General features: G+C 44.3%; 1 protein-coding gene and 1 long non-coding RNA gene across 4 annotated transcripts in view; one reads left to right on the plus strand and one right to left on the minus strand.

Annotated features, from left to right (window-relative positions):
* The window catches only part of DPY19L1 (dpy-19 like C-mannosyltransferase 1), a 112,876-nt gene extending 103,714 nt beyond the window's left edge, over nt 1–9,162 (minus strand). For all 3 annotated transcript variants that reach the window (XR_004727768.3, XM_035253154.3, XM_035253153.3), the window contains exon 1: nt 8,774–9,162. Coding sequence is in view for 2 of the 3 variants with exons in the window: in XM_035253154.3 (XP_035109045.3) it covers nt 8,774–9,071 (298 nt within the window). In the remaining variant the exon portion in view is untranslated. The remainder of the gene's footprint in view (nt 1–8,773) is intronic.
* Nucleotides 8,467–26,339, plus strand: part of LOC144578313 (uncharacterized) — a 118,066-nt gene continuing 100,193 nt past the window's right edge. The window contains exon 1 of the long non-coding RNA XR_013523812.1: nt 8,467–8,600. This is a non-coding gene — a long non-coding RNA (uncharacterized LOC144578313). The remainder of the gene's footprint in view (nt 8,601–26,339) is intronic.

Consider the following 26,339-nt stretch of genomic DNA (forward strand, 5'->3'; position numbering starts at 1 on the left):
TTTCACCAGGAACATTCTAGGAGGTAAACTTTAAGTTCTACCTTTTTATAAAATTCCTGTGGGTGTGAAAGATGAAAAAAGAGTGAGAAATAAGGTCTCATTTTCAAACAACAACAACAACAACTTTTTAAACTTAGTGGAAAACAGTTATATAAGAACCTTATGGTAATATGAAAACCTGCGGAAATAGATTCTGCTGTTGACAACTACAGCACTGAAAAGCCATATTACAGAAAGGAGTAATTACTATCAGGAAATAGGAAAATGCAAGGCAGAGTAGTAGCACTTTAGGCAAATTTTAGTATTAAAAATATGAATAAAGCCTTACTCTTCTCAATTACAACAATCTTCCCCAAACTAAGAATTTGTCTAGATAGCAAGTTTTCAAAAGTGACTTATAAACTGTGTTTATAATCAGTGCTACTGCAAACTAGTAGATAAAATCACAAACGTTCTTGATCAGTACAATAAACCACACTACAACTTCTGTAAGCCATCTTGGTGACAGCTACACTATTATGTTAACAATTGCTACCATAAAGTTAAAATTACAAAATGCCATCCAAACATTCATTATGTGATAGTGATCGTGCAAAAAACACACCTGACAATCAGCCGCAAATATGGAGAAAGATGCCAAACACGAACAGCTATTTATTTAAGAGCCCTCAGGAAAAAAAAAACAGTGAGAAAGCTGAGTAAACAGAAAGCAGTACTAAAGCACAAAAACATGCTACAATAGTTGTAGATTTATGTATTCTGAAAATAAATTATTCTGCCTTTTAAATCTTTTTCTATTCAATGATTCTTAATTGAATTATGAAAGGTCCTCCATGGGAAACTGATCTTCCCTATGAGATGAGACTGAGTAACATCTGGACCTAGGTATAGATGCAGTATTTACTAGCTTTGATGACTGGTGACCCTTAGGAGTAAACGCTTCTAATAGTAACTAAATAACTAATATAATAATAGTAACTTTAAGACTAGCCTCTTCCCCTGGAAGACTAATGCCCCAATGGTTTGGCTAAAGTATGAGCTGATGGCAAAAGAACTAGCAAAACAGGAATGTAAAATTAAACATATGAATACATTTGGCAGTGGCTCACGCCTGTAATCCCAGCATTTTAGGAGGCTGAGGGGGGTATATCATTAGGTCAGGAGTTCAGGACCAGCCTGGCCAACAGGGAGAAACCCCATCTCTACTAAAAATACAAAATTAGCCAGGGGTGGTGGTGCATGCCTGTAACCCCAGCTACTTGGGAGGCTGAGGCAGGAGAATCACTTGAATCCGGGAGGCAGAGGTTGCAGTGAGCCAAGATGGTGCCATTGCACTCCAGCCTGGGCAAGAAGAAAAATCCATCTTAGAAAAAAAAAAGAAAAAGCTATCCTATTTGGAACTACGTACACAGGTTTAGTCTCTATGACAATGCAGATTTAGTCCTCCATATCTGTCAGTTCCACAACTGTGGATTCAACCAAGCTTAGATTGAAAATAGTGGGAAAAAAATCCATCTGTACTGAAGACACCCAGATTTTTTTTTCTTCTCATTATTCCCTAAACAATATAGTATAACAAATATGTACATAATGTTTACATTGTATTAGGTATTCTAAGTAATCTAGAGAGGATTTAAAGTATCCAGGAGGATCTGTGCAGCTTATATGCAAATAGTATGCCATTTTATACTAGGGACTTAAGCATCTGCAGATTTTTACACTGGAGGGAGGTCCTCGAACCAATCGCTCAGAGAAACTAAGGGACAATTCTACCTCATTAGCACGAACTTTAAGAAACATTAATATACCTACTACACTCATTAAGAGAAATTAGTATCGCCTAATAGGGTAAGTATTTACAATGCAACCACTGTTCAAATATTAGCAACATCCAAATATATAATTTGGATGTATATAATTAAAATTTTATGTGCTTTCAGTATTAATGCCATATTACTGGGCCAAAAATCAATCACAAATTGATAACGTATGTTTATATTTACATAAACTCATCAAATTTTTGTTTTTTGCATGCTCATGAGCATTAAATATTCAGAAATCTTCTAACTGTATCTTTTAATAATAAACTGTAGTTAGGTGATTAGAAACATTCTTTAGAGTTAGCCAGAGTCTATTTTAGAAAGAATAAAAAATGGCTATAAACATTAAAGGAATTCTTTAAAATCCCAGATTCCCACTGGCATGACGTCATAATGAACATAAACACACTCTCACAGTTGGTGCCCAGTTGGGTCTAAGAGTCTGTTTGAAAGCAAGCACACCAAGATGGCCTGTGTCCCTCAAGCTTCCTCAGCTTTTCTTGGTCCTTATGCCACCCTAATATGCTCTTTCTATTTCTTGTTCCTGTATCTCGAAGTATGATCCTCTTTTCCTTCTTTTCCCTGGAGAAGGAAGAAACAAGAAAGCTAACATTTATTGAGCACAAAATGTTAGGGTTTCTCAGAATTTGCTGGACTCCAGGGCTTCATTTCTCCTGCTGTACTGTCCCCTTAGAGGAGATATAGCACACTGGTTAAGAGCCTGAACCTAGGAAGCACATTGCCTGGGTCAAATCCTGGCCCTTCTACATACCAGGGGTGACCTTGGACAAGTTACTTAACATCTGTGTGCCTCAGATTCCTCCAGGTGGTAAAACAGGCACAGTAATCATAGTGTCATGGTGAGGACTGAGTTAACAGTTAAATGAGCTCATCTAAAGCACTTCAAAGAAGGCCTGGCACAGAGTAAGCCCCCCATCAGTATAAGATGCTACTGTTCCCGTGAGCATGGAAATAGAAGTTCAATGGGAATAGAATTCAATTCCCATCAATGTGAATGCCACCTATTTGCTGATGACTCCCCGTAGTATGTCTCCACTCAGAGCTTTTCTCTGTTATCCCACCACTGATTGGCATTTCTACTTGAACATCTCACGAATGTCCCAAAAGTAGTACATCCAAGATGAAATTCTCAATCTCTTCCTTCAAACCTGTTCTCTCTTCCACATCCTAGTCTTCAGTCTTCACTATCTTGAAATGAAGCATTATTTACCCAATTAGAGAAGCCAAAATTGTACTAAGTATTCATAACTCTTCCCTTTCTGTCAATCCAAGCCCAATTCATAAGTCCTATCATTTCTAGCTCCAAAATACATCTGAAACCGACGGACGTCTCTCCACCTCCATAGCTAGTCTTCATCCTGGACAGCAACTCTCTTGCTAGGTCCCTCAACAGCCTCCTCATGGGTCTCCCTGCTTTTGTGCTTGCAGTGCCACCATATTTTCTCAAAGTAAAAATTTAATCACGTCACTCTCCAATTCAGGCTTCCTGTTGCACAGAGAATGAAACCCAAGCTCCTTTTCAAGATCTGGCCCGTGCCCATCTCACTTTGATGCACCGCTACCATCTCTTCCGTCAACATGCGACTACCTTAGCCCTTAGAGATGTCAACATCTCTGCCCCACCTTAGCACATGCTGTTCACAATACTCTCTCTTCCCCTGTACAGCTGACATCTTTTCTTTGTATAGGTCTCCGCTTTAGGGCTACCTCCCCAGAGGCCTTTTCTGACCCTACTTAAAGAGGGTATTTCCTTTTTTTTTTTTTTTTTGTATCTCAGCTTGTTTCTTTCCTGCGGTACACTCACTCACAATGTGCAATTATTTTCATTTATTTACCATCCCTGCTTCTAGAATGTAAGTTCCATGAAGACAGGGGTTACAGAGTCTCATTCTACATCTTACTCCCAACAACTAGCATCAGGCGTAGTAGGTACTTAGTGATATAGTATGACTATGAATGAACCTACTGCATTATTTCATATGTATTATCTCGTTTATTCTTTATCAGAGAAAGCACTTATGATGCCCATTTCAAAGACCAGGCAACTAAGAGTGGGAAATATTAAGGGAGTGTAGAACAGCCTGAATGCAGAGACGGGATTGGAACGCAGGCTAGTATTGAGATGGCTCTGCTGCTTCCACCACACCACAGTGCGCCACCCAGCTGGTCCCCAGCAGCTGATTCAACTCTCTGCCTCCACCCAGTTTCTGACCACTTCGGCTTCTAAGAAGTCACAAGTGTTTCTTATCGTATGGGCTTCGAGGCTCTTATAAGTTGTGGAGAATAAAAGTAGTGGTCTTAAATGAGGCAATTTTGCCTCCCAATGGCCACTATCTGGAGACATTTTCATTGTCACTACTGGGGAGTAACAGTGGCATCGAGTAGCTGGAGACCAAGGATGCTGCTAAAATCCTGCAGTGCACAGGACAGCCCCCACAACAACACAACAACAACAACTCGCACCCAAAATGCCACAACGCTGAAGTTGCAAAGCCCTGTCAATAAAACACCAGGTGACAGCCCTTGCCATTGACCACACGGACCGGATGGGTGATACAAATGAGTCAAGCAGGACTGATCCAAAGGGGGAAAGGTAGTTTTTATCGCCCACTTTTTCCATACTCAGGTTTTTTTATTGTTTTGTAAATTGTACCTCATGTCAGTCTTTCACCACAGACGCGCTTTGTTTGCACGTCTAATGGGTAAATCTTTTACTACCACAAGGAGAAGCACCTTTGCCATCTTCCCTTGAAACACAGAGCCTTCGCCTGCTACCCTTCGTCCCCTCTTTTCAAGAGACTCGGGCACAAACAAAACAAAACAAAAAAATGCCTCACTCTTCTCTTAACTCTAATGAAAAGAATGGCCTTATCAGATGGTAAATGGCAACTGACAGCTCCAGTTTTGGGGAAAGGGTAGAGATCAGGAGAAGCTGTGGTAAACCGGACTGTCTGCGCCATGTCCTCATGGGGGATGGGGATTTACCTAGTGCTCGCAGATTGCTGCCACGTAGGCACATCAGCTCAATGATGCTAGACACCGACTGTTAAAAAGAGGCAGGACATTAAATTTTAAAAACTACTGATGGCTTCCCTTCACCACCACCACTGCTACCACCATCCCCATCTCAGATTCAGATTTAACTGGTTTGATGCGTGGCTTGGATACCAAGCTGTGTTCAAGTTTCCAGTGACTCTAGTACACAGCTAAGACTGAGAAGCCCCGTTCTGGTCCAGCTCTTTCCTTTTACTTGTGTACAAACTGAGGCTCAGAAAATTAAATGCTTTGCTAAGGCACCCAACTAATTTAAAACAGGTTATAGAATCAGAAAATAGTTGCTGTGTTTGCAAACTGTGGGTCACAACACTGGATCATGAAATCAATTTAATGGTTTATAACTTTTTTTTAAAAAAGAATAGAAAATCAGAATGTACTGCACATTATAGGGTTAAAGATTATTACATGAAATTTTTGTTTTAAATATACACATATATGTGCTAGTCAGTCTCCATTTACCTCTTCAAATCCATTCTTCTCCCTTCTCTGCCTTGTTCTCAACCCCAAGAGGCCAATCCTACAGAGTGTTTTAGCTGTGCCCATTCCCCAAGAGTTTCCATTAGCTTCAGCCAGTGAGAGACACTAGAGGGAGACCAGAGGGTGCAGGGCGAGTGCCTGGGGTCACCCTTCCGGAGTGACCTTGCCCCAACAACACAGCTCTGAGTGTGGTCTCTGATAAAGCTCCCCTTTCCCTTCAGGTCCAGAGGTGGTAACACCTTCCTACTGGGGACAACCCTTGGATGCTGATTCAATCTTTTGTAGGTTCCTTAAACCTGCCCACTCTTCTGAAAATACTCCAGTGTTTCCTGACAGAACACTGGATACATAAATAGATCAACAGACATATAGACATATGCATACGTGTACTGAGTTGCATTTTGGAAGTGTGAACAGGTTTAATATAAAGTGTATTGTTTACAATGTGGGTTGTGGCCCAAAAAAAGTCTGGAAAACACTGCCAAGGTTCTTACTATGTCACAGCCTCTTCTGCATGAAGAAGCTATCGGGCTGAAACTTCTAAAACTAAACATGTCAAGCACCGCTCTTTACAAATGTTCCCACTAAATCAGCAGCAAATAATGCCCCCAAATAAGAAAAACATACATTTATTAAAACAGACTTTCAGGTCGGGCATGTTGGCTCATGCCTGTAATTCTAGCACTTTGGGAGGCCGAGGCAGGCAAATCATGAGGTCAGTTCGAGACCAGCCTGACCAACCTGGTGAAACCCCATCTCTACTAAAAACACAAAAATCAGCGACTCAGGAGGCAGGCACAGGAGAACCGCTTGAAACCAGGAGGCAAAGGTTGCTGTGAGCCACTGCACTCCAGCCTGAACAACAGAGCGGGACTTCACCTCAAAAAACAACAACAAAAACAAACAAACAAAAAACAGACTTTTAAACAATGCTTAACACTGCCCAACGTGGACAAACCATGTTGGTAGGCAGTGAGTTCCTCATCAGTGCTTAGAACCTATGGAGGAAAGCCCTAGTCAGTTTCTTACTTTAAAAATGTGTGCTTCTATCATGGGGCTTCAAGTTACAAAATTACTTTCTAAACAGAAATGAATCCATTTTCGTCTAGCTTAATATTTAGTTGTTATAATTGTTCTTTTCTTGATCAGTTACAAATGAACTCTTGATGAAGAAAAGAATATGCAATGCTTCTCATTGCCGAAAACCAAACAGCTATTTTAAAGTACTAAAATACTGTACAATATCAGCTCAACTCTCACTCATTCTGGGAGGGGGGAAGAAATCAGGAAACAAGGCAGCTTTCAAAAATGTCTAAACTCTGCTCCTCTCTGTAGGATCTGACTGGTTTTTTGATGCCGTGGCAGGGCATAATCGTGGGAAAGAAACAGGTCTGACATGAGTCTAAGAGGGCAGAGAACCAGAGAAAGAAGCAACCAAGGTCCAATCATTCAGCAGAATCAACTCTCAAGGTGCCCTGAGGCCTCATGCAGAGGGTTAACAAGGACAGAAAGTCTCTAGACCTGGGTCTCTTCATCCAACTTCCATACATCTGATGGCCACGGTCCAGGGTATAGCCAAGAATACAGTCTACCACATTCACTGTACTTCCTTTAAATGCTCAAAGGGGCAAGTCGAGCAACGTGCTATACTGTTACATTAATAGAAAACTGCACTGAGGTATGGGCATTACCGAATCCAAAGGTAAGTCATCCAAACGTAAGTCATGCATCCATCCAAAGAAGATTAAAAGGAAATGCAATCAAAGAAAATATGCAGAAAACAGCAATAAATATCATTATCCTAAGATCTGTTAGTGTAGCAACCCCGAAGAAGCAATGCCATTCAATATTTTACTACGAAGTGGATAATGTTTACATTAGTCATTCAATAAAAATGCAACTTCATTGTCATCAGATCTCAAATCGGTATCACACATGTGCTTTCATTACAGCAACTGCAATGTGTCAAGTGCTCTAAACACAAAGGATCTTCAGATGTAACACCCACCCCTTTCAGTTATGATCCTTAGCACATCCCTATGGAGTAAATTCGCCAGGTGATAACTCCCCACTAGCAGAGAAGGAAAGGCTCACAAAGGAAGGAACCTGAAACTTAAACCAAACGGAACCGCTGTGTACTAGATCTGAAGGCTCTGCCTCATCCACTGTATCGTGCTGCCTCCCCAAGGTGAGCTTTTCTAACCTGCACACTAGCCAGCTTTTCAAGCTCTCTACTGAAAAAAAAAAAAAAAAAGGGTGGCGGGGGGCGGTGTAAATGTGCTAAAAAACAAAAAACAAAAAACAAAAAACCTGAGTTTCTCTAGGCTTGAATCTGCAACAGAAAATAAAAAGCACCCTAAGAACAACCTTCTTGAGCCCATTAAAACATACACACAGATGAGTGGCTTTCTATGATTGAATGGCTTTTGGTGGTGTCTGTGATCACAGGGGAAGCCAATTTGCCGTGATCTGTTCCTCGGCTTATACTGGACCCCAATTCCTGGCTAAGGGGACTTTGGGTCACTAAGGGATTTTTGAAAATATACTAAGGGATAAACCACCAGCAATTAAATAGTTCAGTAAAACAGCCCACTGAGGTATACAGAAAAAGCAACGTTACAGGATTTCACTAGTTGACTTACAAAAATTAGGCCTGCCAATCAGAAACAAAGGAAACCTGCTCTCAGTTCGCAACATATGAACGAACGCTTCTACTTTATACTCTTCAGCACATCATTACCAGCATCCATTTGGTGCATGGCAGAGCGAGGGGGGGCGAGCCCTCCCCATCAAACGTTCCCAGGCCAGCAGGGAGGATTCAGGCTCGTGCGCCGCAAACACCCCAGAACCTGGAAAGTGACGTGTCTAGGGGAATCACAAAGTGCCACGGGCGGCGTTTGCGGCCAAGAAGAAGAAAGCACGCTAAAATTTAATTATAACTTTAAACAACTCTCTAGCACGGGGAACTTGCGATTGCTTTGAGCTCCACCGAATGGTCTCCAAGGCAAAGCAAACCATCCCGGCCGTCAGGGGCCAAGGTAACGGGAAGGCGGCCGGTCGCACCAATCAGCAGCGCCCAAGCCTCGTTAGCGCAGACCAGCCGCCCGTGGCCAGGCTGGGCAGCTGTTGATCCCCGGGCCATTCTCCTAAAGCCCAGTCAGAGCGCGGGTGGGACGCGAGCGAGCGAGGAGGGCCGAGCCGAGGAGCGGAAGGCTGGAGGACAAGGTAGGAACGTCCCAGACAGAAAGTCGGAGCGGGCTGCAAACTGGCGGGGCGGGTCGGCGGGGCTCCGCGCAGCGGAAGCGGGAGGAGCGGGGAAGGAAGGGAAAGAGGGGAGGGGAGGGGACCCGCGCCTCAAAGTTCCGCGTCCCGGCGGCGCCCGCTCTCGGGCTGCTCACCTAACAGGAGCGTGGTCCAGGTCCGGCCGCGCCCGGCGCGCCGCAGGCCCAGCGCCCCGCGCAACCGGGCCGCCAGGCGCCCCCCGAGGCCGCCCCCGGCGGGCGGCGCGGCGGGCTCAGCGCGGGGCCCCTTCCTGCCCGCGGCGCCCTTGCGCCCCGGGGACGGGGGCGCGCGCTCGGGCCCGGGCTCCCCGGCGCCGACGTCCGGCGCCCCCCTCAGCGGCGACTGCGAGGCGCGGGGCGGCTGGGGCGGCTTGGGAGCCGCCTCCCGGTGCTTGTTCCGCGCCTGCAGGACCATCTTGGCATAGTCGCGCCCGCTCGCTGCGCGCGCCCTGACGGCGGCCGGAGAACCGCGGGCTGGCTGGGCGGCTGGGCGCCGCTCACTCTCCAGCGGGCGGGCGGAGGGCGGGCCGGGAGGCGGGGAGAGCGCGAAGGCCGGGCGGCTGCTGCCTGGCTGGCGGTACCGCCGGGAGGCGGCGCCGGACTCGCGCGCCTGCCGCCGTTGCTGCCGCTCCGGTTGTCACGGCGACCGCGGAACGCCGGGGGGCGGGGGCGGGGACACCCTGAGAGCGGCCGCGGCCCCGCCCCCGCCGCCCCTCTGCGCCGGACGCGCGCTCCAGGCCGGCCAGCGCGCACGCGCGGACTTCCGGCGCGGGCGGGGCCGACCCCGTTGCTGCCAGGCGACCCACGCCTCTCTGGGGCCCGAGAGGGGCCGGGCGGGGGAGAGGATGCGGGCCGGGGCAGCCTTCCGGAGGCGGCCGCCATTCCACTGTAGGAGTGACGGGCCGAAGGGAGCGCCTTCTCGGGCATCCGAGCGCCGATCCAAGTTTCGGAGCTTATGAAGGCTGCGCGTGGAGCCCGCGCGGGCGAGAGGCGGCGGGGGCGGGAGCCGGAGCTGGGCGGCGGGGCAGGGAGAAGGCACCCGGCGCGGCCACGGAGCGGCGCTGTCTGTGCGCCCGGACGCCTGGTCGGTCCCGCCGCTTTTAAGCGCGCGGAGGGCAGTCAAGTCCCGGTGTCCGTTTACTCCCCTGTGTGGGGTCGCGCAGCTTTGCAGCCCCTCTGTCACCCAGGCTAAGAACTGGCGCCACCCGGTTTAAAATAGCAACAGGGTATTAAAATCGCAGCGTGGAATCTCGTGGGGAGCTGCTAAGGGCCGAGGTACAAGTGTGAACTGAAAAGCAGGATGGGAGCCAGGCCGAAGGTGGCGGGATGGATTGGCTGGAGAAGGAAAGATTGTCCAGAAGTCCGATCAGTTGGTTGCACTTGCTGTAACCTTATTAAATAATAGCAGGAAAACCGTGTTGATGAGATAGGAGACTGTAGTCGAAAATGGGTTTCCTTTTACATAGCAGAATGCATGAGCAAATGAATCCCAGGAAAATTTAGAAAACCAAGTAGATCACCTCTCCCCTCCACCCCCACATTCTTTTCACAAAGTCCCACAGTTTTAAGGATTACAACTGGGAGGTTCCTTTCCTGGCCGTGTCCAACTTTTTGTTCCAAAAAGTTGTCTTTAAGTCCCAATTTGGTAAATCAATGCCCATGGTTTTGCTTATCTCTATTGTAATTCCTAGGACTTCGCGTGGCTTTCTCGCTCTTACTGTTTCTTTGACCAGCGATTTCTTTATTAATACCAGCATTCATTCGCTGTTAGGCCTTCTGAAGGAACAATGGATTGTTTTGTCAAGGGAGGATGTTTCCCATGCTAATTACTACTCCCTCATATCCTGTCTATTTTGTGAATTTGGATTTTCCGGTATCTTTATTGGAGGAAGGAACAACTATTTGTATACGCTGGTTTAAAAAAAGTAGTTGAAAGATGATGCAGAAAGTTTGGATTCTGAAACAATGTCACATGAATCCAGTGTTACCTCTGGGATTCATGTGGAATTTATTCGGTTAAAAGAAAGCTAATTCAGTATCTATTAAAGATAATACAAATAACGATGGATTTTTTTTTTAATGATAAGACACATGGAAAAAGAGGTTCAACATTTGAACAATTAGATTGCTGTGTGTCTCCTTTATGTGATTGGCCCTGAATTCAGAAACTACCTCCCTTAAGCTGGTACCATTCTACCAGGAAAATGCTTGTTGAATGAATAAGTGAGTGAATGAATGACGTTCTGCAAGTGCTCGTCAGTTCCGCTGCTTGGCTTGACAACCATGCAGAGAATCCCAGAGAGGGACAGTGAGAGGTGTTAGTTTAGTTTTGTTTTGTTTTAAAACACGGTCAATGTACATCCAGTTTGCAGCCACTGCACTGACCCACACTCTACCTCTTTCAATCTGGGTTTCTGCATTCTTAAAATGGGGGTAACCAAAACATCTAGTTCACAGGTTTGTAAAAATAAGACAATGTACTTAACGCATCTAACAGTTACATGTATCCAAGTAGTTGCTCATTGAATGTTCAAATTGTCTGGATGTTAGTAGTTGTTCAGTAAGTGTTCAAAGTAGTGGATGATGTCTAAGGACAATGACAAACTTCTGTCCTCCAGAACCTGAGGCTGACAATCCAAGCTGGTATATAGCAAGGGGAGAATGCCGCCCCGTAGAGAGTGGGAGAACAAGAAAAGCCCAGGCCTGCTGGGCTTCAAGCTTCTCAGCTTTCTGGGCTTTACAAATTTTGCCAATCTCACGGGTCCTTAGGCCTGGATAAAATAGGCCACTCCCTGTGCCCCCACACCACAACCAAAATGAGGCATTTCACCCAGGAAGGGTGGAGGAATGGAAACCAGAACAGTCATGGAAGATTTCTATGCTAAATTGCATTTTATCCTTAGTACTGTGAGATCCACAAGAGCAGAGAATGGGAATGCAGCTAATTTCTGTCTGTATATGTAGACCAGTGTCTGCCACACGTAGTGGTGGATGCTGAAAAACAACCTCTGGCAAACTGCAAGCTGCATATTAAAATCTTTTGTACATGGACAATCTATTAATGGATCTAAGATTATAATGAAATTAAGCATTACAGTTTCCAGCTTTAACATGCTTTTATTCTGGGAGTTCCAGATGCACCAGAAAGGTACTTTCTGTGTCATGCTATTGAAATACTGGGTCACTAGTTCTCCTTGAAGAGGTCCCTTACATTCCTTGTTAGTTGTATTCCTAGGTATTTTATTCTCTTTGTAGCAATTGTGAATGGCAGTTCATTCTTGATTTGGCTCTCTGTAAGTCTTATTGGTGGATAGGAATGCTTGTGATTTTTGCACATTGCTTTTGTATCCTGAGACTTTGCTGAAGTTGCTTATCAGTTTCAGGAGTTTTTGGGCTGAGGCAATGGGGTCTTCTAGGTATACTATCATGTCATCTGCAAATAGAGACAGTTTGGCTTCCACCTTTCCTATTTGAATACCCTTTATTTCTTTTTCTTGCCTGATTGCTCTGGCTAGAACTTCCAGTACTATATTGAATAGGAGTGGTGAGAGAGGGCATCCTTGTCTAGTGCCAGATTTCAAAGGGGATGCTTCCAGTTTTTGCCCATTCAGTATGATATTGGCTGTTGGTTTGTCATAAATAGCTTTTATTATTTTGAGATACGTTCCATCAATACCGAGTTTATTGAGGGTTTTTAGCATAAAGCGCTGTTGAATTTTGTCAAAGGCCTTCTCTGCGTCAATTGAGATAATCATGTGGTTTTTGTCTTTGGTTCTGTTTATGTGGTGAATTACATTTATAGACTTGCGTATGTTGAACCAGCCTTGCATCCCCGGGATGAATCCTACTTGATCATGATGGATAAGTTTTTTGATGTGCTGTTGCAATCGGCTTGTCAGTATTTCATTGAAGATTTTTACGTCTATGTTCATCATGGATATTGGCCTGAAGTTTTCTTTTCTTGTTGAGTCTCTGCCGGGTTTTGGTATCAGGATGGTGTTGGTCTCATAAAATGATTGGGGAAGGAGTCCCTCTTTTTGGATTATTTGGAATAGTTTCAGAAGGAATGATACCAGCTCTTCTTTGTGTGTCTGGTGGAATTCAGCTGTAAACCCATCTGGACCTGGGCTTTTTTTGTCTGGTAGACTCTTAATTGCTGCCTCAACTTCAGATCTTGTTATTGGTCTATTCAGGGTTTCGACTTCTTCCTGGTGTAGGCTTGGGAGGAGGCAAGTGTCCAGGAATTTATCCATTTCTTCTAGGTTTACTAGTTTATGTGCATAGAGTTGTTTGTAATAATCTCTGATGATGGTTTGAATTTCTGTGGAATCTGTGGTAATATCCCCATTATTGTTTTTTATTGCATCTATTTGGTTATTCTCTCTTTTCTTTTTTATTAATCTGGTTAGTGGTCTGTCTATTTTGTTGATCTTTTCGAAAAACCAGCTCCTGGATTTGTTGATTTTTTTTGAAGGGTTTTTTTGTGTCTCTATCTCCTTCAGTTCTGCTCTGATCTTAGTTATTTCTTGTCTTGGCCAACAAACATATGAAAAAATGCTCATCATCACTGGTCATTAGAGAAATGCAAATCAAAACCACATTGAGATACCATCTCACGCCAGTTAGAATGGCAATCATTAAAAAATCTGGAGACAACAGATGCTGGAGAGGATGTGGAGAAATAGGAACACTTTTACACTGCTGGTGGGAGTGTAAATTAGTTCAACCATTGTGGAAGACAGTGTGGCGATTCCTCAAGGACCTAGAAATAGAAATTCCATTTGACCCAGCAATCCCATTACTGGGTATATATCCAAAGGATTATAAATCATTCTACTATAAGGACATATGCACATGAATGTTCATTGCAGCACTGTTTACAATAGCAAAGACCTGGAACCAACCCAAATGCCCATCGATGATAGACTGGACTGGGAAAATGTGGCACATATACACCATGGAATATTATGCAGCCATCAAAAACGATGAGTTCGTGTCCTTTGTAGGGACATAGATGAACCTGGAGACCATCATTCTCAGCAAACTGACACAATAACAGAAAATGAAATACCACATGTTCTCACTCATAGGCGGGTGTTGAGCAATGAGAACACATGGACACAAGGAAGGGAGCACTACACACTGGGGTCTGTTGGGGGAAATAGGGGAGGGACAGTTGGGGGTGGGGAGTTAGGGAGAGATAGCATGGGGAGAAATGTCAGATATAGGTGATGGGGAGGAAGGCAGCAAATCACACTGCCATGTGTACACCTTAGCAACTATCTTGCATGTTCTTCACATGTACCGCAAAACCTAAAATGCAATTTAAAAAAAAAAAGCAAAATAAATAAATAAATACTGGGTCAGGGCAGACGGATTGTAAGTACTGGAACCTGAAAGAGCAACCACTTAATAAAGAATCGCTGCCCTGGCCCCTGGGGTGCAAACAAGTCTTTTTCTCACTACAAGCTATACTTTGGGCATTGAAATAAAAATGTTAAACATTGGGGATGGAGACAGAGGAGATTATAAGGAGAAAATGAGCATAAAATAAAAAGGAAGAACACAATCATAGAAGAAAACAAGAAGATGCAGAAAAATAAAGCTTAGCGATAATGTAGGAATTGGAAACCTTGTCAGATGGGCAATGAAAAAAGTGAATTTGGTCAAGGGAAGACTATGCTGGGAACCAGTTTTCTTCCATCTCCACACTGGCATTTTAAAGGCCCCATTTAGAACTTCTAAATATTCCCCTTTTCCTCCTACTTGCTCTCCTACCCATAGAATGACAGCCGAATGAGAAATCGTGACATTTATTTTGAACTAGGTCACTTGATCACTGTATTGGAAAAGTGTCCTAGGGTCAGATTCTAGAATCTGACATTTGTCTTGCTAAAGAGTTGCTCATACCAAGACAGAAACCTGCATAATCCTAACACCTCTTGGAAACCTAAAATGGGTGCAACAAAATATGTCTGTGGAACATTCTACTTTCCAAAGCTCCAGCATTCACTTGACACTATGTTATAGTGTATTCTTTTAGTCTGGTGAGAACAAATGTAAATTGCTACTCTTGCTCTTTATATTTTATCTTCTGTCTCTCCTGCAGCTGACCTTGTAATTTAAACTGTTCATGCTCCAATGAGTGTCCTGAGAAACTCCGAGTTCATTGTTAGGCTTGGTTATAGCTCATCATCCAGAACCACTCTGTTGCAGACATGTCTCTTTAGAATGTCATTCATGTTTTTGAGGACTTACTATGTCTTTAGTGCTTTAGTAGATATTTGAGATACTTAAAATGCATGTACTAATTGTCCATACCCAAGGGCTTACATTTTCACTGGACAGGCAGGGTAAGCTAGAACAAAATATAGTTCTATAGCAAAATATGTGATTCAGAGAATAAGTAGTAAAAGAATTTCAAAGAGAAGAGTTGATGGTCAGGATGATTTAGTTTTTAGGGAGGAGGTGAAATTTGGTCTAGGTTATGCTGGAAGGGTAAATTTTGTTTTAATAGAAGGGAACATGGCAAAGGAATTATAGTCAGGGAGCTGTATGTTTCTAAAGCCCTTGCTCAGTGCCTGGCACATTGTCAATGCTAACATGAACATCTTAAACCTTTTCAGATGAGAAAGGAAGGGAAGAAACAACCGATGTAGGTTTGAGGAATAAGTGAATGGATTAAAGAGTGAATGAAGGAGTTAACTATTGAGTGGAACATGGAATGCCTAGAGTACCTCCACCTGGAGCCTGGGCTTTCAGAGTTCCCCAAATCTACTTGGGCCAGAGCAGTCTTCTCCCTCAAGAGTGCTTAGTTCCTTCTAAAATGAAGGTGGCTTTAGGAATACTGGGAGGCAAAAATTCTACCTCTGGCCTCTTCTTTGGGCCAGAACTTGCTTTCCTCCAGCTTGCCTCTGTGGACTCCTTGCCAGAGGCCTGAACCCTCCTCTCACCTGCCTTCAGACTTAGGATGATTTGGGACTGCTTCACTTAGACACCATATGGTCAATCTACCCCCATTATCTAGGGTGAGCACCTGGATGTGTCACACAATGTATCCTCTCACACCTAAGTGCTTCCTCTAGTCACTCTTGCCTTGTGCTCCCTGAGGTCAGTGATCTGTTCCTGATTCACTCAGTTCTTCTCTGTAGCGTCTACCCCTTCCCAGAAGACCCTTATCCTATGACAGGCTCATTCTCCCACAGCTCCACCCACTCTTTCCAAGCCTCCTTTTTCACTCCCGGAAAGCCCCTCTGAACTCTTTTTTTTATCTATGCTTAGTCTGTCTGCCGCCAGCTCCCCTTCGACCCCACTCTTTACTCCAGCATTAGCCCCAGTCCTTCCAGCTCCTACCAGTGCTAGGAATGACTTCAACACTGAGCCTCTCAGCTCCTTGACATTCTTGTCTCAAGGATCTGGACTCTCACTTCATGTCATCGACCAACTCTTATGGTCTCACCTTGAACTATCTCATCACCCCTATCTGTCTTTGCCTCTGCATTTTAAAATTCAAATATTCAATCCTCTACTGCCTCCAAGTCTGTTTGGTATTTTACTTCCATGCCAAGGCCTGTCACTGCAACTCCCTCTGCCAGGATCTTTCCCTGCATGGTCCTTCTGTCTCATCCACATGGCAGAATGTTACTGTCCAACTTTGGATCCACACCCATGCTACTGAGGAGTGCTGGAGAAATCCCACAATTCAGAAGGCAGGAACCCTATGGATTCATAGTTTCCATTAGCAACTGGATCCTTAAGGCTGCCTTCTACATTCTCCTGGTTCTGTTCTCTCAAAAAGTTACAGCAAATGCCCCCTAGTCTCTTAAACCTGCTACTCTGTCACCAGCTCCTACACCCTAAATATGGCCTTTCCTCCTAGTTAATGGAGAAACTGGACACCATCAGAAGGAGCTGCCATGTACCGTCAGACTCACCAAAGAATCTGCTTCTCTCCCCTCACAAGGAGGAGCCCCTCTTCTGGACAGAGCCAGCCTCTCTTCCAGGAGATGGTCTACTCCATTCCACCATCTTGGTGCTCCCTTTACTAACTAGCTGCTTGTATATCTCTCCACTCTTCTGGCTGCCTTGCTACAGCCTTAAGCATGCCCAGGTGACATGGCTGTGATCTTAATTAGAACTCCCCCCATCAACCACTCTGTCTCCCTCCTTCCTTCACACATAGACATCCTTGGCAGAGTCCCTGAAACGTGCCACCTCTGCTTCCTCAGAGGTTTCCAGGAGTCATTACGCTTTCCTCAGGATTGTCCAGTCACACTCAAGTTCACAGAAGTCTGGCATCTTCATCTAATACTGCACAGAATTCCTTTCCCCAAGAGCCTTAAAAACCTCCGTGTTTCTGGTTCACAGGACACATCCGTTATTATCATGTCAGCTGACCACGTCCTTCCTTTGCGTTCTCTGACCCACACACTCCTGGGTTTTGTGATCTCTCTGCCTGCTCTTTTCCAGTCTCCCTTAGAGACACCTCTTGTTTACAAATATCAACGTGCTCTAGAGTTCAAAAGCTAGGCTCTTTTTAATCTACACATATCCACTGGGCGATATCATTATGGTCTTTTTGTTGAAGATTTCCAAATCTGCAGCCCAGCTCTCCTCAGCCTCAGACGCCTATGCCCAGCTGCCCATTCGTTGCTTACACTGGGGTGTCTGTTAGTCAGCTCAAACCCAAAAGTCCAAGGCTGCTTTTCCACCGGTCTCCTCACTCCAGCAAATGGCACCACCAATCCCGCATTCCTCTATCCAGGCAGTCATCCTGCTCATTCTGCCTCATTAATTGTCCTCAGATCAATTCATTGCTTTCCATCCTCAATGCCATGAACCACAGTCATTTTTCCCATGACCTTCAGCGGCAGCTCCTAACTGGATTCTCTGCATGTTCTCTTGCTGCCCATCAATCTTCCAGAGAGCTGTGTCCAGTATGCAAATTGAATCCATCACTCTTTGTTTCGAAAACCATTCAGAACTTCCAAATCTGACGACATGGCTAACTAGGCCTTCATGATCTATGCCACACACCCTCTTCCTGCCCCTTCTTCACCAGCCTTGCCTTCTGCCATTCCCAGTGCCTCATGTCCTCTCTTTCCTGGACATTATCTTCAATGGCCAGCCTTCTGTCCTGCGACTCTGGCTCAGTCTTCACATCTCACTTAGAACTCAGTTCCTGCAGGAACTCTCCTCTCCCCTGTAACTGAGACCTTCCATTTTATTTGCCAGTTTGTCTGATTTCCTTGTTAGGCCTTAAGCTTCTTGAGCCTGTAATGGGGTGAGGAAAGTGGAATTGGGCTGAGAGAAGTTGAACTTCAGTCCAGTCCAACAGGGAATTCTGGAGCGAGGATGGCCCTTCAAAGTCATTGCAAGTTGCAGTAAGGGTTCCAAACCTTTTGACCTTCACCTCAACCTATCATCAGTGCTGATCGCTTCCAATGAGCAGGAGTAACCTCAGCAAGGCAGCTCCCTTCAGCCAACAGTAATTGCCAAAGAAGGACTCAGTGGGGAGCCCTCAGCCACCAACACCCCTGTCATGCTGAACAGAGGAGGGCTTCACACCTGAAGGAGGAATCCAGGTTGCCGCCTCAGCTTCTGCCACCAGACACACCATAGGTGTCTATTAAATTTTTGTTGGTTAATAATTGATTACATGATTAAATGATGTAATCAAATCACAGAAAACAAGGTTAATTAGGTTAAATGAGTTGAGATTAGGGTCTTAAAGAAGGGCAAATGTTTTATTTAGAAATAAAAAAGTAGTGAAGTTTCTTGAGCAAAACACTGAACTATTTGAGGGAATTGAAGGACATTGTGCAAGTAGATATGAGGGAGTAAATTTGAGACGTGGGTGGTGGGGATGGCTGAGATGACAGCAAGAATATGGACGGGGAGAAATCCTAGAGGCTGAGAGGCTGCTGCCGTAGCGGAAAGGGCGAGTTGTGGCACGCCTGTAATGCAATGTTTAGGGCATGACAGGACAAATATGAGAGCAGCTGAAAGGTTGAACTCTTTGGAAAATCTGTGTGATTGTACTTGGCCCTATCATATTAACAGTTTCAAGCAAGCTCCACCATTTTAAATATATACAATATAGGCTAGAGGTAAGTTCCTGGAAGGCAACACTGTACCCCCAGGGCAGTAGCTGCACACACCACCTGCATAAGTACATCTGTTGAATAAGTAAGTGGATCGAGTCTTGATTGACAGAACTCTAATACTGATTCCTAATGATTAGGAAACACATTGGTTTAAGTCTAGACCTTCAGAGTATTCACTGTACATTTCTAAAGTTTAGCTACTTTAGATGAATCTTGCAGATATATTTTAAAACTAAGATTTTGTTGTTTTACTTACCAATCAGGCATTAATTCAATTTACCTCCCCTTGTGCCATGACTCATGGTTTGTTCTTAGGAAATGAACCTTAAGGAAATAGCTGGAAACATTTCATTGCCATGGCAAGATGACCCGAAGCACACTGCTAGGTAATGCTGGAGTGGGTGAACTCCCTACTCTGCCTGCCAAGAAGCTCCCTGTTGCTACAGTATCCAGTTTGTAGCAGGCAACAGATTAGTGAGTAGTAGCTGGTAAGGAGTCTTTGGCTCTTAAAACTAACTGACATGAATTCCAGCACCTGATTTTTGCACCTGGATCATGAATATTGTGTCTGGAGGAGTCCAGGCTGCCCTGGCAGGGGCTGAAGTGTAAAGTGCGGTGAAACTGTGCTCTAGCATTGGCATCTTGCTTTCAGAGCAGTGAACCCCATGCTAGGTTTCTAGCAGCTCCGGGAGGAATACACCATGCACGCTCTGTGCAGTCTCAGGAGGAATCAGAATAGGTAATTCCCAGTTGCCATTGGCCCTGAGTTAATGAGAGAATTGGAGGTAGAAGGAAAATAAAAGCTTATTTCTATCCTTTCTGGCGTGCCCAAAATGGCTTGTTTTATGGGTGCCGTGGACAAAGGAGGAAGAGGTGGCATCAGCTAAGTACACAGCCCAAAATTCCACCCATGTTTTGAGGGTTTCCACCTCTGGCTGGGGGTACTGGGGTTGGGGGAGGGGTGGGTGATGATGATAATGATATTTTAGGGCTGGTGCTTTTCTTCACCCTGAGCCTCTCTCAATACTCACTTATTCGATGTGTGGAAGTTAGAGAGGGTTAAGTTGGGTCTCTGGATCTTCCCAAAGAGATGCCACAATAGTAACCCCCAGTGATTGTTTCAAATGATGTGTCTTGTTTTGTGTGATCAGCATTGAGTCACACTTGGATCTTAAACAGCCTTGAGGGCTAGTTGGAACCACCCAATCTGTGCTTATCATAGCACTGCAGTTCATCCACAGACTTCGTGTTTGTTCTCTTTTCCTCACCTCTTATGGTGGTAAAAAACACAACTATAACTTTAAGAAGTGACACACATTTCCTTCAATGTCAGCTTCAAAGTTCTAATCTGTAATATTATTTTCTTCACGAGAATGAGACTTGCATGGACAATCTAACGTTAGTTACTTTACATAACACAGACAACCATGCAATACAAGATTCAGCCCTCCAGAGCAATCCTGGACAGCCAGAGAATGCTTGCCTATCTTTGAAGCCCACTCCAGCCAGGGAGGGTACACAGTGAAATGATGGGAGGCCAGACAGCCCCTGTTCAGTGTGTTCAATGCAAACATTAAAAAAAAAAAAAAACAGTTTGCCTCACTGCAACCATATGTACTCTGAGTTTCTTTTCTCCTGTGACTATTTCGGATGAATGCATGCATTCCAGAAACCAGTGAGCAAATAAGATGATGAAAGGAGAAAGAATATGGTGAGACCAGGGCACCAAGGACCTTAACAAAGGCAACCTAGGAAGACATGATGGAGGAAGAGCAGGAAAGCCGAGGGATGGGCAGCTCATTGGAAGCTGGAGGCAGAGGTGACTCTGATGTTTGCAGGCCCTCATTTGGCTGGATATGGTGCCTCAGGGAAACGTCTCTGGAGCCCCAGAACAGGCCACTGCTGAACCCCAAGCCTGCATCATCCCTTCACCTGGTTTGTTTACTGGGATTCCAGGCACAGTTTTATTTTAAAGATGGCAATGCTGCTATAAAAAAAATAAGTCAGACAAAGTATCTAGGAAGCTTGCTTAGGTGCGTTTTGTCAGCTCCAGTCCCTAGAGAGGGTTTCAGGTGAGGCCTTTGTCTGCATTTCTAACCAGAGGACTGGTGCACATGGATCTTGACTACACCTTGCAAAAGGCTGGCCTGAAAAGGGGTTTAAGGGTCATTACTCCAAAGGAATCAGTTCTGAGTGTTTGAAGGTCACACTTCCCGGTAACTTAAGGGTTGTTTTTTTGTTTTGTATGTGAGTATTTTTATAGATACAGAGTCTCACTATGTTGCCCAGTCTGGCCTCGAAATCATAGGCTAAAGCAATTCTCCTGCCTCAGCCTCCCAGAGCACTGGGATTACAGGTTTGAGCCATCGCACCTGGCCAAGGTTTTTAAAAATTTTTTTAGTTTTTTGCTCCTGTTTTGCGTTTTTCGAGGACAAATATTTTCTCATATTCCTCTATCATGAATATTTAATAATCTATACACTTGTGAAGGGCACATTCAGGAAAAGTAAACAAAATTTGTAGAAATCATGGGAAAAAACAATAGAGGTACATTTCCACAAAGTTTATTCTTCTTCCTTTTTTTAGAATCATATTTTGGAGGAGTAGCTATTGAACGTCCGTCATAATTCTTTTTCGGTAGTGTAACTGGACCTTGGAAAGAAGTCTAAAAGTGCTGCCACGAGAATGAGGCAGGTAACAACGGGACAGGTACCATTCATAAAACTTTATTAAGAGGCCACGCAGACGGATTGTTTTGGGATCTTTGGAGTTAAACTATTTCAGATCTGGTATCATGTAACCCTTTTCTTGGAACCTGAAAGTGGGGAACAGAAGAAGTAATGGCACTGCTCAGTGGACACCCATAGGCTGCTGCCTGTCATCCCTGCAGCTCTGACAACATCACAACTACCTGGGAGGCTTTGAAAAATGCTGGTGCCCAGATGTCACTCCAGGTGAATGCAATCAGAAAGGGATGGCATCTGTACCTTTTAGAAGTTTCTCAGGTGATTCCACCAAGCAGGGAGCCTGAGACTCACAGCTTTAGGGAAAAGAGAAACAAACCTCTTTGCTCGTTCCCTATGGGATATATATATATATATATATATATATATATATATATATTTTTTTTTTTTTTTTTTTTTTTTTTTGAGATGAAGTCTCACTCTGTTACCCCGACTGGAGTGCAGTGGTGCGATCTTGGCTCACTGCATCCTCCACCTCCCGAGTTCAAGCACTTCTCTGCCTGAGCCTCCCAAGTAGCTGGGATTACAGATACCTGGCTAATTTTTATATTTTTAGTAGAGAGGAGGTTTCACCCTATCAGCCAGGCTGGACTTGAACTCCTGGCCTCATGATTCACCCACCCTGCCTCCCAAAGTGCTAGGATTACAGGCATGAGCCACCACACCTGGCCCCTTATGATAGATTTTTAACATATGTTAGTTTTGCTTTACCTGGGGTCTGTATAATGAAAGGAAAAGATAATGAGGTAACAATGCAGAATGTCACTCTAATCACAAGTCAAACACAGGCGTGGTTTTCATACATCCAAGGTGCTACTTTGTTCCTAGCACTGGTCTCTATTTGAGCTTCTCTTTTGTAGCCTCTGCAACACTTAGATAAGGTCATGAATGCTAATTTATCCGACCGGGCACAGTAGATACACAGTACTGGCTACAAAATGACTTGTGACTTTAAACTTCGATGACAGAGGTTTGTCTCCCAGACCTCTGTTTGTCTCCTCTGCTCAGCCCCAGCTTGGCTATAGCCCAGGCAGCCTGAGAAGGACTCACCCTACTCCCCTATCCCCGGAAGAGAAACAGAAAGAGCGTGAATATGATGGATGGAGGAAGGGAGGAGTGACTCAAGGTGCAAGACTGAGAGCCAGTGAAGAGAGTCATGAAATATTTTGGAGAAAATCTCCTCAAATCCCCTTTTTTTCTTGGAGTTACTCATGCACAAGATGCATTTTGGGAGCCAGCCAAGAGAGAGGCCCATGGAATTTGAAGAACCATGAAAACAAAAGAAATCCAGGCTTAGCTTATAGATTTGTGTATGGGCATGATAGAAGGCAGCAATGATACATTTGTTCTTTGTGCTCCAACATAAGACTGATACACCATCAAAGAAAACGCCCAGTAAAAGGAAAAGCCTTACAATAAAAAAGTAATAAGAACCCTACAAAACTATCCTCTTCCAGGTTCCAGGTACTGTCTAAGGATTTCAACTTGTTTCGTTCTCGCAAGAGCCTGCAAGGTACATCCTTTCCTTATCCTCAATGTTTAGGAGAAAGAACTCTGAGAGGATGAGTATAGTTGCTCAAGGTTATATCACTGGTTAGGGGTGGAACTGGGCTGTGAACTCAGGCCACTGTTCCTAACCGTTGACACTACACTGTCTTGTGAAGTGGATAGTTCATAAAAGAAACTAACATGAGTTTTTTTCCCTTAAAAGCTAAAAATAGCATCTTTATTTTCAAGGAAGCAAAGAGCCCATCCTGAGATTACAGCCCATCCTAATAAAGTATGTTCAGTGCAATTGAATGTGGCATATCATGGGGATTCACTTGAATTCTCTTTATATAGTAAAAAGTAAGTCATCAGCAGACTTCAGTACTCTGTTGTTAGTAACAGATGGCTTAGACCCCAGCCCATGGCAGCACCCGGGTGTGCTGTGATACCCCGATGGCTGTGAGCCATTGGCCTGGAGAATAGACCTAGGCAGAAAGATATTTATGTAATTGAGTTGAAGAAGGTAGCTGGAAGGTACCTGAAGCTGGATGTTGACAGTGGGTCAGGTGCCCCAGCTCAGAGCCTTCCTGGAAAGTGGGCAGGAAAAATAGATGGTGACAAGGCAAACACATCAGTGTTGTGGCTGAGCCTGCAGAGGTGAGCTGTGGGCATTCCAGTGTCCACCAAGACTACGTAAGTCCCAGGAGCCACAGCATTTGTTGCCTAAGATTAAGGCACTCCAAGCTGAGAGTTTCTCCCTTTAAAGGAATAAATGGCAACGCTGTGGAGGAAAGAATGAGCCGGCTCTTCTAGGACATATGTGCCTCCACTTAGGCATTGGGCCCCTGACCCTCCAGGACATCCATGAGACTTTGGCCAAGTCACTGATTACTTTGAGGGGATGAAATGCATGTTGTCCTAAATTCCAACTCAAAAATTATGGGATACTTTGAATAAAATGAGATTGGTACAAAATTCAGATTTCTTTTGAGAATGTCTAGCTCTGATTGCTCAACTTTCACTGGATATTTTCCTCTGGCCTTCAATCATCTCCCAATAATTTACCCCCAAATCTTTATTATTTCAGATGAACAGACTTTTCACAGAGCCCTAGTGTATCTCTGGTCCACAGACACTAAGGCAAAAACATTAGTGTTATTAAATGATAAGCTGAAGACATAAATCTCTAAGTACTGTGTTTGCCCATTTTCCTTGATCATTGTGCATTTTCCCCCATTCCATTACCACCTAAAATGCATTTTGTGATATTTCATTAAAGGGGAATAATTATATTAGAGAAGTTTGTTTTCCGACATCAACATGTGCCTTTGGGTTACATTTCAAATTATCAAGATGGACTTAAAAGAGATAACACCCTTTAGTGTGCTAATTATCACAAGATTCTCAAAGTGCACCAGCGGTCTAGGTGGTTTCACTGTGTAAGAAATGTGACTATAAACGCTTTCACTCATAAAGCTTAGCATGCATTGACACCTACTGTGGGTTGGGCTTGACATTGAGGATAAAGGTGAACAAAGCATGGCTCTGCCCTTCAGTAGAGCAGGAAGGTATGTGTGTAAATACTTTGTAGCAGCCGTGCTCTGGAATGGCTCTCCATTTTGCCAGAATCCCTTAGGCCCTCTCCAGTAGCGCTCCTTCCCCATCTATGCCCAGGAGCCTACAGCACAATTGTATTAATGTGACTTGGCCCTGAATGGTGTTGGCCCCTGAACAACCAGGCAACACTCTCTCCCAAGAATTTGGACCTATAACTAAGTGTTTTAATTTAGCCCCAGCAAGCTGGTGAATGAAAGACTCAAAACTGAAGATTATGGAGCAGCCACTTCTGCTTGTCACGTTGGCTGAGAAGTAGAAATATAGATATAATCAGTGTGCAGATTAGAATGCAGCAGACACAGTGAGAAACAAGGATGGGGGGAGAGAAAGAGAATGAATAACTGGATGACTGAATTTCTGCCAGCTGTCGTTTCCAGACCCTCCTGCCACATTCCAACACTCCAGTGCTCGAGGCCCTCTACGTTTCTTTTTTTGTTGTTTTTGTTTAAGCCTTGATTGTTTTTTCTTTGTAACCAAGAGTTCCAATTAATACGCGAGTGTAATAACTTGTTATTGGTGTGACAATTGAAGTGGGTACAGAAAAAATTTTAACCTATCTTCTTTATACAAATAGAGTACAGATGTTATTGTTAAATAGGCCAATGACGACTCATTTTTGTTCTTAAATCCTTTTCACTGTAAACATGTAGGCACAGCAACATTTGCAAGACATTGAGCTTTGGCAATGAGTGTAACAAGATGCATAACAATGGTGGGCAACCTTATTTTGATCCTGGGCAAATTAGGAGAAAGCAAAAATTACTTACAGACTGTATTTCTCTTTCATTCACAATGGCTTTATTGTTGATCCTATGGGGAAAGCTCTATTTTTGCAACGCAGGTGATTTATTTACTGAAGAAAAGAATACCAATTAGAAGACTTTTTTAGCTTCTGAAAGATTCTAATCTGCTCCTGTTTAAGAATGTGTAACTTCAGACAGCTCTGATTGCCCATGTCTCATGTTTGGACAGCACCTTAATTTTCATCACATGAGTTCTTCTGCATGAGGCCCAAATATCCTTGCATTCCTCCCACCAAAAAAATCTAGCCCATGAGGTATTATTATCTTCATTTAGAGCACATGGAGAAACTGAGGCTCTGATTCAAAGGAAGTCTATAAATTCTTTAACCCTCTTCCCATCAAGAAGAGGAACCTATGTCCCCTGCCCTGGAACGTGGGCAGCACTTCTGATTGTCTCCGTAAATATAGTATGGTGGAAGTGACACTGCATGACTCGTGAAGCTGGATCACAATGAGTGATTGACTTCCACCGGCCTGTCTCCTGGGGCAGGTGACTTGTAAGAAATCCAGCTACCCTAATGGAGAGTCCACATGGAGGAAGCACACTGTAATAGACAGAGGTGCCTGAGGAGCCCGGCTCTTCCAGCCCCCAGCTATTTAGGTCTTCCCAAGCCAGACACCAGAGAGTATGAATGGAAGGGCCTTCAAGAGAACTCTAGTCCTGGCCATTGTCTGACTGTCGCTGCATGAGGACCAAAACCTGCCTAGCTGAACACCATCAAGCCCAGCAGTAAAAGATAGTAACAACGAATGCTTGCTGTTGTTTTGTGACACTAAGTCTCGAGTGGTGTGTTGTGCTGCAGGCTCCCAGAGAAGTAACTTTCTAAGGTAGCTCAGGAATTTCTTTTCTTTTTTTTGAATCAGAATCTTGCTCTGTCGCCCAGGCCGGAGTGCAGTGGCGTGATCTTGGCTCACTGCAGTCTCT

This window comes from Callithrix jacchus, chromosome 11, assembly GCF_049354715.1.
Source record: "Callithrix jacchus isolate 240 chromosome 11, calJac240_pri, whole genome shotgun sequence".
Classification (NCBI taxonomy): Eukaryota; Metazoa; Chordata; class Mammalia; order Primates; family Cebidae; genus Callithrix; species Callithrix jacchus.